This window comes from Colossoma macropomum, unplaced genomic scaffold, assembly GCF_904425465.1.
Source record: "Colossoma macropomum unplaced genomic scaffold, Colossoma_macropomum, whole genome shotgun sequence".
NCBI lineage: Eukaryota > Metazoa > Chordata > Actinopteri > Characiformes > Serrasalmidae > Colossoma > Colossoma macropomum.
Genome location: NW_023494795.1, coordinates 484,080 through 498,878, shown reverse-complemented (window position 1 = coordinate 498,878; position 14,799 = coordinate 484,080). Strand labels below are relative to the sequence as shown.

Sequence of the window (14,799 nt, the reverse complement as noted above, 5' to 3'; positions counted from 1 at the left end):
TAGTATCTGGTGTGTACCAAATAGTATCTGGTGCTCACCACACACTGTTAGGTGAACACCAGATACTTTTTGGTGAGCTCCAGGTATTATTTGGTGCACATGAACTAGTATCCGATGTGCAACAATTAGTATCTGGTGCTCACCGCACACTATTAGGTGAGCACCATATTCTTTTTTGGTGAGCCCCAGATTCCTTTTTTGAGCTCCAGGTACTATTTTGGAGCACATAAACTAGTATCTGATGCACACAAAATAGTATATAGTATATTTTTTTTGTTAGTACTGGGTACTTTTTTGGTGAGCACCAGATATTATTTGGTGAGCACCAGGTACTATTTGGGGCACATGAACTAGTATCTGATGGGTACCAAATAATATCTGGTGATCACCACGCACTATTAGGTGAGCACCATATACTTTTTTGGTGAGCATCAGATGCTTTTTGGTGAGCACCAGGTACTATTTGGTGCCCACCACGTAGTATCTGGTGCTCACCTAATAGTGTGTGGTGGGAACCTGATAATATCTGGTGCTTACCAGACCCGTACCTAAAAAAAATTCACCCTGTGAAAATGTCAGTTTACTCACTTTTGGCAAGAATTGAGTTGATGCAGTATATTTTTGTTCATGTGAACCTGATTAATGCATTTAAATCAAGTAAAGTCACTGCACTTTTTTCACAACCTCAATATATCCTACTATATAACACCTGCTATAAACATACATAGTGTTATAAAGTTTTATATTAGTGTATATTATCTGCTGTCAGTGGTGAAATGCTGTGGCTCAGCTGTGGTGGGAGTTTGTGTGAAATGACCTCCACTGATGTTTGCTATGGGTTTTGTCCCTGACCGCAGGCTGAGAACATCATGATTTTGGAGCTGGACATGACTCCGCCCACCCTGTTTCAAATGGACTTCCCAAAGGCAAACTCAGAGGCGGAGCCAAGCCGAGACGTGCTATTGGACAATGCTTCATACAGAGAGAAAACAGCGGCCAACCGGGTCAGGAAATCTCGGTCATGGTCAGTATGGCATTAGTTATGAGGCTGCACTGAAATGCTTTAGGATAATGTCAGAGGGGTTATAATTAGCTTATTAAAATAAATGGAAAAACTCTGTTAAAAGTGGATTTAAACGTCATTTTTTTCCTTTGAAACAACAGAAAAACATCAGTACAGAATCTTAAGGTAATTCATTATGTAACCTGTTTAGTCCCATTTAAATATTAAATAAATTGAATATAGCAAAACAACAATAACTCTAGACATATAAGATTTAGGACTAGTCTTTATTTTATCCTGTTCCAGCTCTCAACAGCACTCGATTAGTGTTTTGGGAGGATTGTCATATAAATAAAAGATATTTAAATTTGATCATGCTGATATTTGCTGTCAAAAATATCTCTTACCAGAGACCACAGCCTCTTCACTAATCATATTTAAGTGTTTTTTAGGTTGGAAAGCTCATCTGGTTCAAATAGCAGAGAATTGTACTGAATTAACTGGGTTTGCATCATTCTACATAATTTTACCCTTCAGTCTGTTACAGGGGTCGGCAACATACGGCTCTGGAGCCTCATGCGGCTCTTTTACTGCCCTGTTGTGGCTCCACAGCAGAATCAGATTTGTAGGTAAAAATAAAATAATCCTCCTTTACAGTAAAATAAAGCTCTGCTGATCGTTCAACACAGTTTAACAATAAATGGTCTTAAACTCTGGAGTTAATGTAGAACTGCTAATTCACCCTTTAACCCTGAAGATCAGCGCAGACCGCTGGTCACCACAGCAACACAGGCAACAGTCTCGAATGAACTTATTTACGTTTATAATCACTCCAGCTGGTTTCCTGATACGTTTAATCTGCAACGAGAAACTGTCAAACACTAAAAAGTCGCGTCAGCCTGTTATTCGCCAGCTTCTTGTTCAGATTTTTCCGTTCCACCTTAAATGGTGCAGCAGTTACATTCTGGCGCCTCAGGCACCATTTAAGGTGGAACGGGAAAATCCAAACAGGAAGCTGGCGAATGTGAAGCGACTTCAGCCTCGTAAAAAGTCGACCATTGAGAGACATTTTCCAAGAAACTGTTCTACTTTTGTGTAAAGTTTCCTGCCAGAGATGCGAGAAAAGTGGCTATAGCTGAGCTAAAGCTTAAAGCAGAGCAACGTAAGTCTGCATTTTTGTTTATATCGTATTTTTTAGCCTATACTAGCACATCAGCACATACTGAGACACATTCACAGCCAAGATGGTAAAATGTTACTTCAATAAAATGGACATGAAATGTCGTGGCTCCCAAAGTGGATTGATTTTTGTTAAAACGGGACAAAATTGTCCTTCCTAACAATTGGGTTGCCGACCCCTGGTCTATTACAATAAGCCTGCCCATGAGGTTATAGTTATAGTTATATCCTTTGCACAAATGCTAGGTTCTATAGTGTAGATTGGTTGCTTGTATTAAAAGTGATTAATCTTTTAAAAAATAAATAAAGCAAAACCCAAAATGTTAGGTTGTGACCCACTGTTCCCTTCTACTAACTAACTGATTTTATTGTTCATATTTTACTATATAACTACGATCATATTACTGTAGTGTTCTAAATTAGTGCCTATCTACTGCTGATAATAGGACTAAGTTCCCATGAGCACTCGATTACCTGACTAAGGTGTGTTGGGAGTTGGAATAGGGACAAAAATGTGGACTGGCTGAATATGAACATCTGGTTCATGCTATGCAGTGAAGGCCAAGCCCGGGTAAAAACACATGAGGAGTGCAGATTAACTGGATTGAATTAGGATTATTGTTGAGGTGTGTGATGCGTACTGTAATCTGGGATTAGCGGTGTGTTGGGATTAGACACAGAGAGGCAAAATCTTTCCTAAGCGTATGATTAGGTTAATCATTTTGTCTCGTTCAGTTTCTGCAGAGCCCTTTAGTGTGAGTGGTCATCATATATGGGTCATATAGGTCACTGTGTCACTGGGTGAAAGAATTAAAAGGGGAATTCCACTGAGGTGTAAATAAGCATATATTAGTATAATTCAGTGGTTTAAATGTAAACAGAGTGATTCAGAGTGGTTTGGTGTGAAATGATTCAGATTTCTTTACAGTGGTGGTGATAGGAACCAGGGGTCGCCATGACTACAGCATAAATATAGCCATTTTATTTACTATCCAAAACCACCAGTGATCTTTTGCACCCCTCCCTCGTCTGGTTCCTATCACCACCACAGTGAACAATTCTGACTCCACTTTGTTTTATGACTTACGACCATTTAATTGTGCAAAAACTTTGGTGGAATTCCCCTTCAAACAAATAATTTAGTGGAAAAAATATCAGATTTAAGTCCAATTTAGACAGTTGTTCTCATTTATAATGAGGCTCATTTATAATGTTTGCATATCTATAAAAATGGACAAACCTATGGACAGAATTTAGGCTTAGGCTTTTACTACTGTTTTTAGCCATGCAACATAATTTTGCCCATTTCTGCTAATTGGTGGGATATAGGCTGTCTTTACTTGTTAGCTACATTAGCTTTGTAGCTCCTGTGCGAAACTAATGGTCCAAATTTCACACACCGCTGCCACTTTTAGGCACCTCACAGTTACAGCACTGACCTCAAAACACAAGGAGTCCATCTTGAATGATGATTTCAGAAACATGCGTATGACAAAAGTGTTTGGACGGACCTTTTAGTGAGTGAATACAGATACTTTACGTATGTGATCCAGAACTGATCATCCAGCATCAGTGCCTGACCGCACTAATGCACTCATGGCTGAATGCAATCAAATCCTCACAGCAATGTTCCAACATCTGTTGTAAAGCTTTATTAAATCCCTATTAATGCCTTTAATTTCCAAAGGTACTGGATGAAGCTCCATCACTCTGGAGAACTCACTTCCTCTGCTCCAGAGCCCAATGCTGGGGGGCTTTTTGCTCCTCTAGCCCACACTGGGCACTGGGCTTGGTGACCTTAGGCTCATGTGCGGCTGCCCCAGACTGTCCCACACTATTGGTCAATGTGGCGATTATACAAGCTGTGCACCATCATCATATTTGGACTTGTACTGTATCTTATGTTGATGATGTCACTCTCTGTTATATGTGTGTAGGTGCCAAGCTCCGCGGCCCATTTCCACCTCAAGCTCCGCCCTTTCTCTGGCATCCTCAGGGTCCAACAGCCTGCCACACCCCCACAGCGCCGCCACAGCAACAGCCCAACAATGAGACTCCAGGGACCTGCACTCGTCGGATGAGCGAGGGTCAGTCGTCCCGCCCCCTTTTTTTTTTGCAAAATAAAACAGAATATTGGCGGAAAGGTTCACTCCGTTGACCCGGTCAGGAGAGGACAAACCCTTCAGCCTGTTCTCCTCTGCTTCAAAACACTAGGACAAGGAGCGCTCTAGGACTAATTTAAGTACCACACCCTTCATTTTCATCTCTTTTCTCTCGCTCTTTTCATTTCGGTCATGACCCTGCTGGGCTCCGAATACCTGCCGTAGATGGATCGGTCATCATCGATTCATCCCTGCCTCTTCCAACATCAGGGGTCAGTTTAATTTAATTTAAGTTTTCTTTGCTGCCTTTTTTTTAAAGCTTGACTACTGGACAACCTCAATATGTTTACTACTGATGTGCTGGAAAAAAAGAAAACACTGTAGGTCCTATCAGTGGTTTTCAGCTGGAAAACTGAAAAGATCCTAGGAAATAATTCCGTAAGCACCCCGGTAAGGATGGACAATCTTCTTCTCTGGACAAACACTGAAGAGGGTTTCACCGGAACCGAAGCGAACAGAGCTCTGCGACTGGCTGGCTGAATCCCCGCCCGCCGCTCACTCCTCTGTGTGATCTACTGTAAAGAAAAGAGCGTTAAACGAGAGACGGAGGGACGGCGGACGAGTGCCGAAGCCGTTCTCTCGTTCTCGAAGCTCTGCCTGCATGTTTTACTGTGTGTATGTGTCCTAGTGATTCGGTTCAGGGTGGTGGAACGGGGTCTGGATTCCAGTCGGCTGGATTTGTGTTCTCGAAGTTCTACAGTGAAGGGTTCTAGAATAAGAGTTCTAGAATGGCCAGTGGTGAGGGTGTGGTCTATGCGTAGAATTAAAACAGATAGAATAGTGGAGCGCAGTTGTCCGCCAGTTGACCTGTCCGTGCTCCGCCTATAACATGTTGCTAAGTTGGATATGCTTTACGGAAAAAAAATCCTCTCCAATCTAATGATAAATATTCAAAATATATGAATTATTCACCGCTGTTTGTTTCTTGTGATTACATAATGTCTAGTTTCCAGTTTGAAACGCTACTGACTTTGTTGTGGCTAATCAAAAGTAGGCAGGCTAGCCACAACAACATCGAATGTGACACCATGCTAACGTTAGCTAGATTACGCAACAAAAACAACAGTGCTGCCACAGTAAAGAGTCTCTAGAGTGAGATTTTCCAGTTAAAAGCCTTGGAAAATCCCCTTCTGATGATGTATTTTGGAAATAGGAGGAACTTCTGGAAAAACTACAGCTGCTTCACAGGAGGCCGAATGCTAACGCTAAGCTAATGCTGCTAGGAAACAGAACGTCTTACTGCAGCTGCATAATTGTAGGGCCAGTGTCCAAAACAGCACTACAGCGGAGAGTATCCATTACTTAAACGACAGAAATGACCCGTCAGACGAGGAGAACAAGCCGAAAGCTAAATTAGCTACCTGGCTATCTAGTTTACCTCAGTTTGGCTTCTTTTCTCAGGCCAAACAACGTTGTGCTGAATAACGCTACAACGACAAAGGCAAGAGTTACGCTAAGGCTAGCTCGGTTGTATTTATCAGCTTATACATCAGTGGCTAGGCTAGCAGTCAGGTTATGTGACTGGGTATTGTTAGTGAAGGAACATTGATGAACTGGAAGTCGAGAAAATCGTGAAAATTGAGGATTCTGTCGATTTGTTGAGGCTGAGGGTTTAACGCTAGGCTACATACGCCTACATAACACGACAAATAACATACTATAGTACAATTTCTCATTAGGTTGAGTGAGATTTTTGCCAAGCTTTCCTTAAAGCTTTAAAAGCTGTTAAAAGTGAAATTTGCCACAGCAGAAGGCAGTGGTGGCCGGAGAACTGGATGGGTCAGTTTGTGAACAATTAGCCACGAAACAATGCAAGCATCTACTATGCAGTCAGAAAAGGTGAACTGAATTGCTGATGTGAAAAGAAGACGATGTTTTTGTTGATCCCAGTAAGAAATTACTGCCATGCGTCAAACATCTGTCTTCATGAAGCATTAACATCCCAGTTAGCCTGCTTAGCCATTATGTTAGCCAGGCTGCTAATGCAGTTACTGGAGTTGCAGTGAGGGATTTTACATTGATGCTCCGAAATTGTGGACAAATGGCTCCCTAAATGTTGTCCTAAAGGTAAAATCCACCGTTTTTGTTTTTTTTTGTTTTTTGTTTTTTCAGAAGTTCCTCGTAATTTAATCGTTAAGATGTAAACAGAGAAATTCAGAGTGGTCTGATATGAAAAGCTCCGTTTAAGAAAACCTTGCCGACTCATTTTTTACAGTGGTGGTGATAGGAACCAGACGTCTGAAGTGTTGAATGCCTCTGTAAGCTCCCTCACAGAAAGTTAGCACATGAGATGATGGTGAATGTCTAGAACATTGCTTTACGATAGTTTTGCAATAAGGTATTGACTTAAAATATATTTTTTTATACATATTTATGATGGACAGGTGCATGCAGGGCGCTGAGAGGCAAAAAAGGCCTCCATTTTTTTTTTCCATTTTACTACGATCAACATTGCATAGACAAATTCAGAGGACGTGTAGGTTTTGGATAGAAAATAAACGGATGCATTTGTGGTGAAGACATGGCAACCCCTGGTTCCCATCACCACCACTGTAAAGAAATCTGAGTCAGTAAGTTCCTCTACGCTCTTAAAAAAAGGTGGTTCACAGGTTCAAGGGTTCTTTAGAAAAGGGAATGGTTCTATTTAGAACCATGAGTTCTATATAGAACCATTTACCTGCTTAAAGGGTTCTTAGTATCATGAAGTGGTTCTTTAGACTGATGGAGAATGTGCTGTAAATGGTTCTATATTCATTTTCTTTGAAAAGGGTTCTATACAGCACCAAAAAAGAGTTCTCCTATTGTCACAATGTCAAGCTTGTAACAATAGAAGAACCCTTTTGGTGCTGTATAGAACCCTTTTCATAGAGGTTCTATATAGAACTGTATAAAGCACATTCTGCATCAATCTGGAGAACCATTTCATGATACAGGGAACCCTTCAAGCATGCAGATGGTTCTTTGATTGTTCATGGTTCTTTATAGAACCACTGCCTTTACTAAAGAACCATCTTTTTTAAGAGTGTACAGAGAACCATTTCACATCAAACCACTCTAAATGACTGTGTTTACATCTCAACCACTGAATTATTACGGAAAATTACTGATGTTCCACTTTAAGTGCTTCGGTTTCTAGACTTTCAGGACTCCGGTCAAGATTGTAGAAATGTGTAGGAGGATGTGTTCTACCCTTTTTAATTCTGTGGTTCTATGTAGGTTGCAGCTCCGCTTAGACCTTTAAATTGCTGCTCAAATTCAAAGCAATGAGCCTGATACCATAAGACAACATAGAACAGACTACAGATCAACATACACATGATCACATGATCACATGATCACATGTGACTGCTGTACACATACAGACACACTTGAGCTTTGCTTTGACCCACCTAATTAAAATAGCCATACGCTCCAGCCGACAGCCGCCTCCCTGACTGTAACCGTATAGATAGACGACGTTTCGTTCTGCATAAGGACTGTGAATATTTGCGTGTGTTTAAATTGTGTGTTATTGGCTAAAAGACTGTAAGATATCTCTGAATTACTGAATTAAAGGAAGAGCTCGCTGTTGAAAATGGAGGAAATCTCGTCTGTGAAGCTGGTTTTGTGTGTCCAGTGTCGGTTCTGCGTCCTTTTGCTCTTTAATCACATTCATGAGGGCAAAAATGGACCAGAAACTGGTCCTGTGTCATTTCTCTTCCTCTCTGGAATCTGATATAGCACACATTCTCAGAAATAAAGGTACTAAACTCTCACTGGGGCAGTGCCCCTTTTGTCACTGGGGTGGGACCCTCAAGGGTACACCTCAGTACCTTTAGTCAGGGAACATAACTGAACCATAATCCACTGAAATGATATGTTCTAAGCTGTACTGACTCCACACACCCCGTCTCGTCTCCAGGCTTTTATTTTACTGTTCTGTTTTAAATCATTCGGTTATGAAAAGGTACAAATATGAACTTTTCACCTGGAGAAACTTATTTAAGGTTCACAATCAGACCTTAAAACCACTGTAGTACCTTTGAGGGAACATTTACACTGTTTGTACCTTGATGAACGAAAAATGTACCTGAACAGAACCTTTATTTCTAACAGTGTACAGAAATGCTGTTCTGAGTTCTGCACACTCTTTAAAAGGTAATTCTTCAAGGGTACTTTAATAAAGTCATTGGCTCTTTATAGAACCATGAACCCCCAAAGAACTCTTGCATGATTAAAGGGTTCTTTGCATCGTTAAATGGTTACTCACATTGATGGAAATTGTGTTGTAGATGGTTCTTTATCGAACCTTTTTGAAAAGGGTTCTATATAGCACCCAGAACAGTGCCAATGTCAAACCTGTAACAACAGAAGAGCCCTTTTTGGTGTTTTATAGAACCTCTTTCAACAAGGTTCTATATAGAACCATATAAAACTTATTCTCCATTAATCTGAAGAACTCTTTCACCATGCAAAGAACCCATTAATTACACAAAGGGTTATATATAGAACCATTTTTTTTTTACTAAAGAACCCTTGAAGAACCACCTTTATAATAAAATAAAAATACTACTTCTACTACTACTAGTAGGAATAATATTCATAATAATAATAATAATAAAATTCATAATTATTGACTAAAATGCACTTTAGTGAGTGTAAAAATTACACTTACTTTTGTTTATTTTTCTTAAACCAGCCCGCCTTGAAGACCAGCTGGCTAGTGCCCCACTCCCCCCAGTGATGATGTACTGACTGGGCCATTGGGGCCAGTGCCCAGGGGTCTCTGACTGCCAGGGCCCTCGGACCACAAGGGCTGAGGTGGCTCAAAGACTGCAGACCCGTCCACATGTAGTAACAAAATGCTTGAAGATCCCTCCACCTGTACCCTGCCACCTGGAGAGCCGGGGATCTCTAAAGACACTCATGCCCAGGGGCCTAGTGAGACCATGACCCATCCTTGGCAGCCCCTGGTTACAATTTGAGACCCCTAAACTTGAGAGCAAATTTGATGGATCTGCAGGCCTGGTCTTTTCCTGCACACAGACACTCTGATTGTCTCTCAGTCTCGTATTTGCAGGCATAGACGTATTTAACCCTCTTAATTTATTTTTTCGGACCCGATTATTAAATTCAAAAACATAAAAAAATAAATAAATATGAAGATGTGTGCTGGGGTCCTTTTGGAGTATGTTGTCTTGAGGCAACATTGTGTGACAATAAGAAGAAATTATATTAAGTTGTGTTCCCTGAAGTGGTGAGATCTGGCTTGTGGCTGGCTAAATCCATTCCACTGTTGCACAATGTTGCTTCTAGGCAACAAACATATTTCTGCAAATTCTCATAACAAAAAAAAAAGATACTGAACATTAAAAAAAGAGGTTTAAGGCTACGTTCACATTACAAGCCTCATTGCTCAAATCCGATTTTTTGCTCAACTCCAATCTCTCTGACTCGATGGTTCACACTCGTTGAGGTAAGTGACTCAAATCTGTCATTAATGTGACGAACCGGCGTCCTGAAATGACCCTCATGAGCACATCCTACTCAGTAACGTCACGTGAATGAATCACGTTCATCATCAGCACAAACTAACGAGCAGAACGAGCTTCACTGTGAAGATAATTAACTCTGATCAGCTCTCAGCTTCATTATTAGAGCGAGACGAAGGAGAAAAAGGTGAGATGAGCTGCTTTTCCATCATTTACAGGCTTTAACTTCGGCGCTGCTGCCATGGTAACGCTGAATGATGGTGCACAAGCAGCGGAAAAACAGCACATGAATTCTGATCTGAGCGTCACATTAAGGTCGCATGGCCACAAATCGGATCCGATCTAGGACCAGATATGAAAGTGGCTCAGGCTGGATTAGAAAAGATCAGATTTGTGTCCACACAGCTCTAAAAACATCAGATCTGAGTCATTGGGGCAAAAAATCGGATTTGTGCCACTTCAGCCTGGTAATGTGAACGTAGCCTAAATGTGCCCACTAAGAGACAGCATGACTGAGCACATGCTTTTTATTGACTTCCTCAAACTCTTTCCTTTATTGTTCACCCTTTCGTTGTCTTTAAATATGTATAACGTTTTTGTAAAGTGAGGAAAATGAGTTTGTTGCCCTGAGGCAACATCGTGCAATAGAGGGTTAAGGTTTTACCCTTCGGCCAATGAAATGGATATGTGATTGGTTCTCTTCCAAGGACACGACTAATACCGCTGATCCTGCTGTAAATGATGTGGCTTCGGAAAAGAAGCCCTGGCAGCAACGCTGCTCCTCGTTTTCCACCGTCTGCCTGTTCACTGCACGAGCTGATGAAGTAAACTGTCAGACTGATGAATGCTAACTGTAAAGTGGCGCATTCAGAGAGGCTACAAGGCCGTCATTTACTGCAGCTAGATACACTGAAGTCCCTCTTTTATTTAATTGTTTCCTCATAAAGTCATTTTACATTAAGTCTACTGTCCACTAAAGGTCACTGGTAAAAAAAAATGGACAGAAGTGTGCAGCGTAGCTGAGAACAGTAGCAGCCATGATGAAGCCTAAATTTCATAATCAAGTCTTAAAGGGACCCGCCGACCAAACATGTGTAACCCTTGATGTGTTTGTTACTCAGAGGTCTGCTGGACCCACCGCATTATTGTTTATTAAATCAATACAGCCATAACAATTTATGTAAAAATACCAGATGTTTGAAAAATCACAAGTGTCCAGTGTAGGGTTCTCCTTTAGCAGCTGTAGCCAGTCAGCAGCCTGTCCATGTTGTCCACCCTCACACAGACACACACACACTAACAGCAGGCCATGTAGGAGGAGAACAGAGTGAAGGACACAGCACCTCCACACTTTTACTCCCTGTGGGTTCAGCCCAACACCACATGTGTAGTATAAATGTGTGGGGGGGTGTACACACATACACACGTACACACATAGTCACAATAACTTCATAGCAATACCCTAGCAACCATCTAAGATATCATAGCAACCACCTAGTAACAACTTGGCAACCACTTGGAACAACATAGCAACTGCCTAATCACACCCTAGCAACCACCTGAAACACTATAGCAAGTACATAGGGTTCTTTATTTAGATAGCCTCCTGTAAATTATCTATACGTGTTCAAATTACTAATAAACTATCTGATGAAACTCAAGGACTCAAACTCAAACAGAGTTAGGGTTAGGATTAGGATTAGGTTTAGGCTTTGGATTGAGTGTTAGGGTTTGGGAAGATTAAGGCTAATTTACTAGATATTTAGTTGAATGTTAGTTACATGCAAGGCTTTACAAAAGATACAGTGGACTATCCAAATAAAGTGTACTCACCTAGTACCAGCTTAGCAACCGCCTTGCATACCTTAGCAACAACGTAGCAACCACTTCTGAATTGATTAAAATTGCGCAGCAACCACGTAGCAACAAATTGCTTAAGATGCATGCAATTTTCTTCAGAGTGTAAAGTGGTGCTATAAATGGTGCTATATAGAACCATGAGTACTCAAAGAACCCTCTGCATGGTTAAATGGTTCTCAACATGGTGAAATCGTTCTTCATATTGATTGAGAAAATGTTGCATTTGGTTCTATATGGCACCAAAACGTTTTCCACTACTGTTACGATGTCAAGCCTGCACCAATAACAGAACCCCTTTTTGCTGCTGTATAGAACCATTTTCAAAGAGGTTCTGTGTAGAACCATATACAACGCATTCACCATCAACATGAAGAACCATTTCACCATGCAAAGAACCATTTAAGCAGGCAAATAGAACCATAGAACCTTAGTCTTTACTAAAGAACCTTTAAAGAACCACATTTTACATGTGTAAATAGCACCAAAAAGGGTTCCACTGTTGTTACGATGTCAAGCTTGTCACCCTTTTTGATGTTATATACACACGTAAAAAAATGTGGTTCTTTAAGGGTTCTCAGGTAAAGACTATGGTTCTATATGGAACCATGAACACTCAAAGAACTATTTGCATCCTTAAATGGTTCTTTGCATGGTGAAATGATTCTTCAGATTGATGGCGAAGGTGTTGTATACGGTTCTACACGGAACCTTTTAGAAAATGGTTCTGTATAGCACCAAAAAGGGTTCTGCTATTGGTGCAGACTTGACAACTTAACAACAGTGGAACCCTTTACTATATAGAACCCTTTACAACACATTCTTGATCAATCTGAAGAACCATTTCACCAAGCAAAGAACCATTTAAGCATGCAAATGGTTCTTTAAATGTTCATGGTTGTGTATATAACCATTGTTTTTACTAAAGAACCCTTGAGGAACCATCTTTTTAAGAGTGTGGTTTCCACTTGCTGTAATATAAAAGGACTTTGATCTGTGTGTGCGTGTGGAATGCCAGTTCTAGAGGCCGCCGTAAGACGATACGGAGCTGAATCAGGTATTAGGATCCAGTCATTAATAATTAACACACACACACACACACACTCACACACACACACACACACACACACACTCTCTCATTACGGTTAATCGGCGGGGGTGGAGGGGGGCATGTTCTCTTTAACCTCCACACAGGGTCATTTCCCTTTCATAGAACCTCGCTCTGATGAGCTTCGTGTGGGGAGCGGTCAGTAAAAGCTGAGCAGGTCAGGTTGCTGTAAACACACACTCGATGATTGACGGGCTCAGTGTGAGGGACGTGTGTGTGTGTGTGTGTGTGTGTCTGTGTGTGTGTGTGAGTGTGTGTGTGTGTGTGTGTGTGTGTCTGTGTGTGTGTGTGTGTGTGTGTGTGTGAGTGTGTGTGTGTGTGTGTGTGTGTGTGTCTGTGTGTGTGTGTGTGTGCGTGTGTGTGTGTGTGTGTGTGTGTGTGATCTCCATCTCAATGAAACTTTACCTGGAAAAACAAGCAAACAAACAAATAATCAGCTCCTCGTCTGGCGCCGCATCTAAACCTCTTCTCCTGTTCCAGTTACTTAATTTAATTAAAGTCATTTTTACAGTAACCACTAAAAAACAGAGATATATTTCCATTTAATTACATTAGTGTTAAAGGGCAACTCCACCAGCTTTTCAAGATTTCTGCATAACTGGTTAGGATGTCAAAAAATCACTCAGATCACTGGTTTGATATGAAAGCACCATCCTACCCTCTTAAAAAAGATGGTTCTTCAGGGGTTCTTTAGTAAAGAAAATGGTTCTATATAGAACCTTTAACACTCAAAGAACCCTTTGCATGATAAAAGGGTTCTTTGTATGGTGAAAGGGTTCTTCAGATTGATGGAGATTGTGCTGTAGATGAAAAGGGTTCTATATAGCACCAAAAATAGTTTTTCTATTGTTATGATGTCAAGCTTGTTGCAATAAAAGAACCCTTTTTGGTGCTTTATTTTCAAAAAGGTTCTATAGAGAACCATCTACAGCACAATCTCCATCAATCTGAAGATCCATTTCAGCCATGCAAAGAAACCCTTTAATGATGCAAAGGGCTCTATGAATGTTAATGGTTCTATATAATAAAACCATTTTCTTTACTAAAGAACCCTTGAAGAACCATCCTTTTAAGAGTGTAGAACCATGAAAACCATGGTTCTTCAGAATGATGGAGAATGTGTTGTATATGGTTCTATATATCACCAAAAATGTTCTTCTATTATTACAAGCTTGACATTGTCACAATAGCAGAACCTTTTTTGGTTCTATATAGAACCATTTTCAAAAAGGCTCTATGTAGAGTCATATACAACACACTCTCCATCAGTCTGAAGAACCATTTCACCATGTAAAAAGCCCTTTAATGACACTAAGGGTTCTTTGAGTGTTCATGGTTCTATACAGAACCATTTTCTTTACTAAAGAACCCTTGGACAACCATCTTTTTAAGATGTGTAGAACCATGAAAATTCAAAGAACCATGGTTCTTCAGAATGATGGAGCATATGTTGTATATGGTTCTATATATCACCAAAATGGGTTCTTGTATTGTTACAAGCTTGACATAGGCACAATAGCAGAATGCTTTTTGGTTCTACATAGAACCATTTTCAAAAAGGTTCTATATAGAACCATCTACAGCACATTCTCCATCGATCCAAAGAACCATTTCAGCATGCAAAGAATCCTTTGATGACACAAAGGGTTCTTTGAGTGTTCATGGTTCTATACAGAACCATTTTCTTTACTAAAGAACCATTGGAAAACCGTCTTTTTAAGATGTGTAGAACCATGAAAATTCAAAGAACCATGGTTCTTCAGAATGATGGAGAATGTGTTGTACATGCACCAATAAGGTTTCCTCTATTGTTCCAAGCTTGACATCGTCACAATAGCAGGACCATTTTCAACAAACATCTATATAGAACTGCATACAGCGCATTCTCCATCAGTCTGAAGAACCATTTCACCATGCAAAGAGCCCTTATGCATGCATATGTTCTTTAAGTGTGTTACGGTTCTATATAGAAGCATTGACTTTACTAAAGAACCTTTGAAGTATCAGCTTTTTAAGATT

The 14,799-nt window shown here is 40.5% G+C and overlaps 1 protein-coding gene across 2 annotated transcripts in view; it reads left to right on the top strand.

The window, feature by feature from the left end:
- The window catches only part of LOC118815179 (kinesin-like protein KIF3C), a 43,509-nt gene extending 36,547 nt beyond the window's left edge, over nt 1–6,962 (top strand). For both annotated transcript variants that reach the window (XM_036581127.1, XM_036581126.1), the window contains 2 exons: nt 858–1,024; nt 4,120–6,962. In XM_036581127.1, coding sequence (XP_036437020.1) covers nt 858–1,024; nt 4,120–4,234 — 282 coding nt within the window. In that variant the 3' untranslated portion in view covers nt 4,235–6,962. The remainder of the gene's footprint in view (nt 1–857; nt 1,025–4,119) is intronic.
- The last annotated feature ends 7,837 nt before the right edge of the window (nt 6,963–14,799 follow it).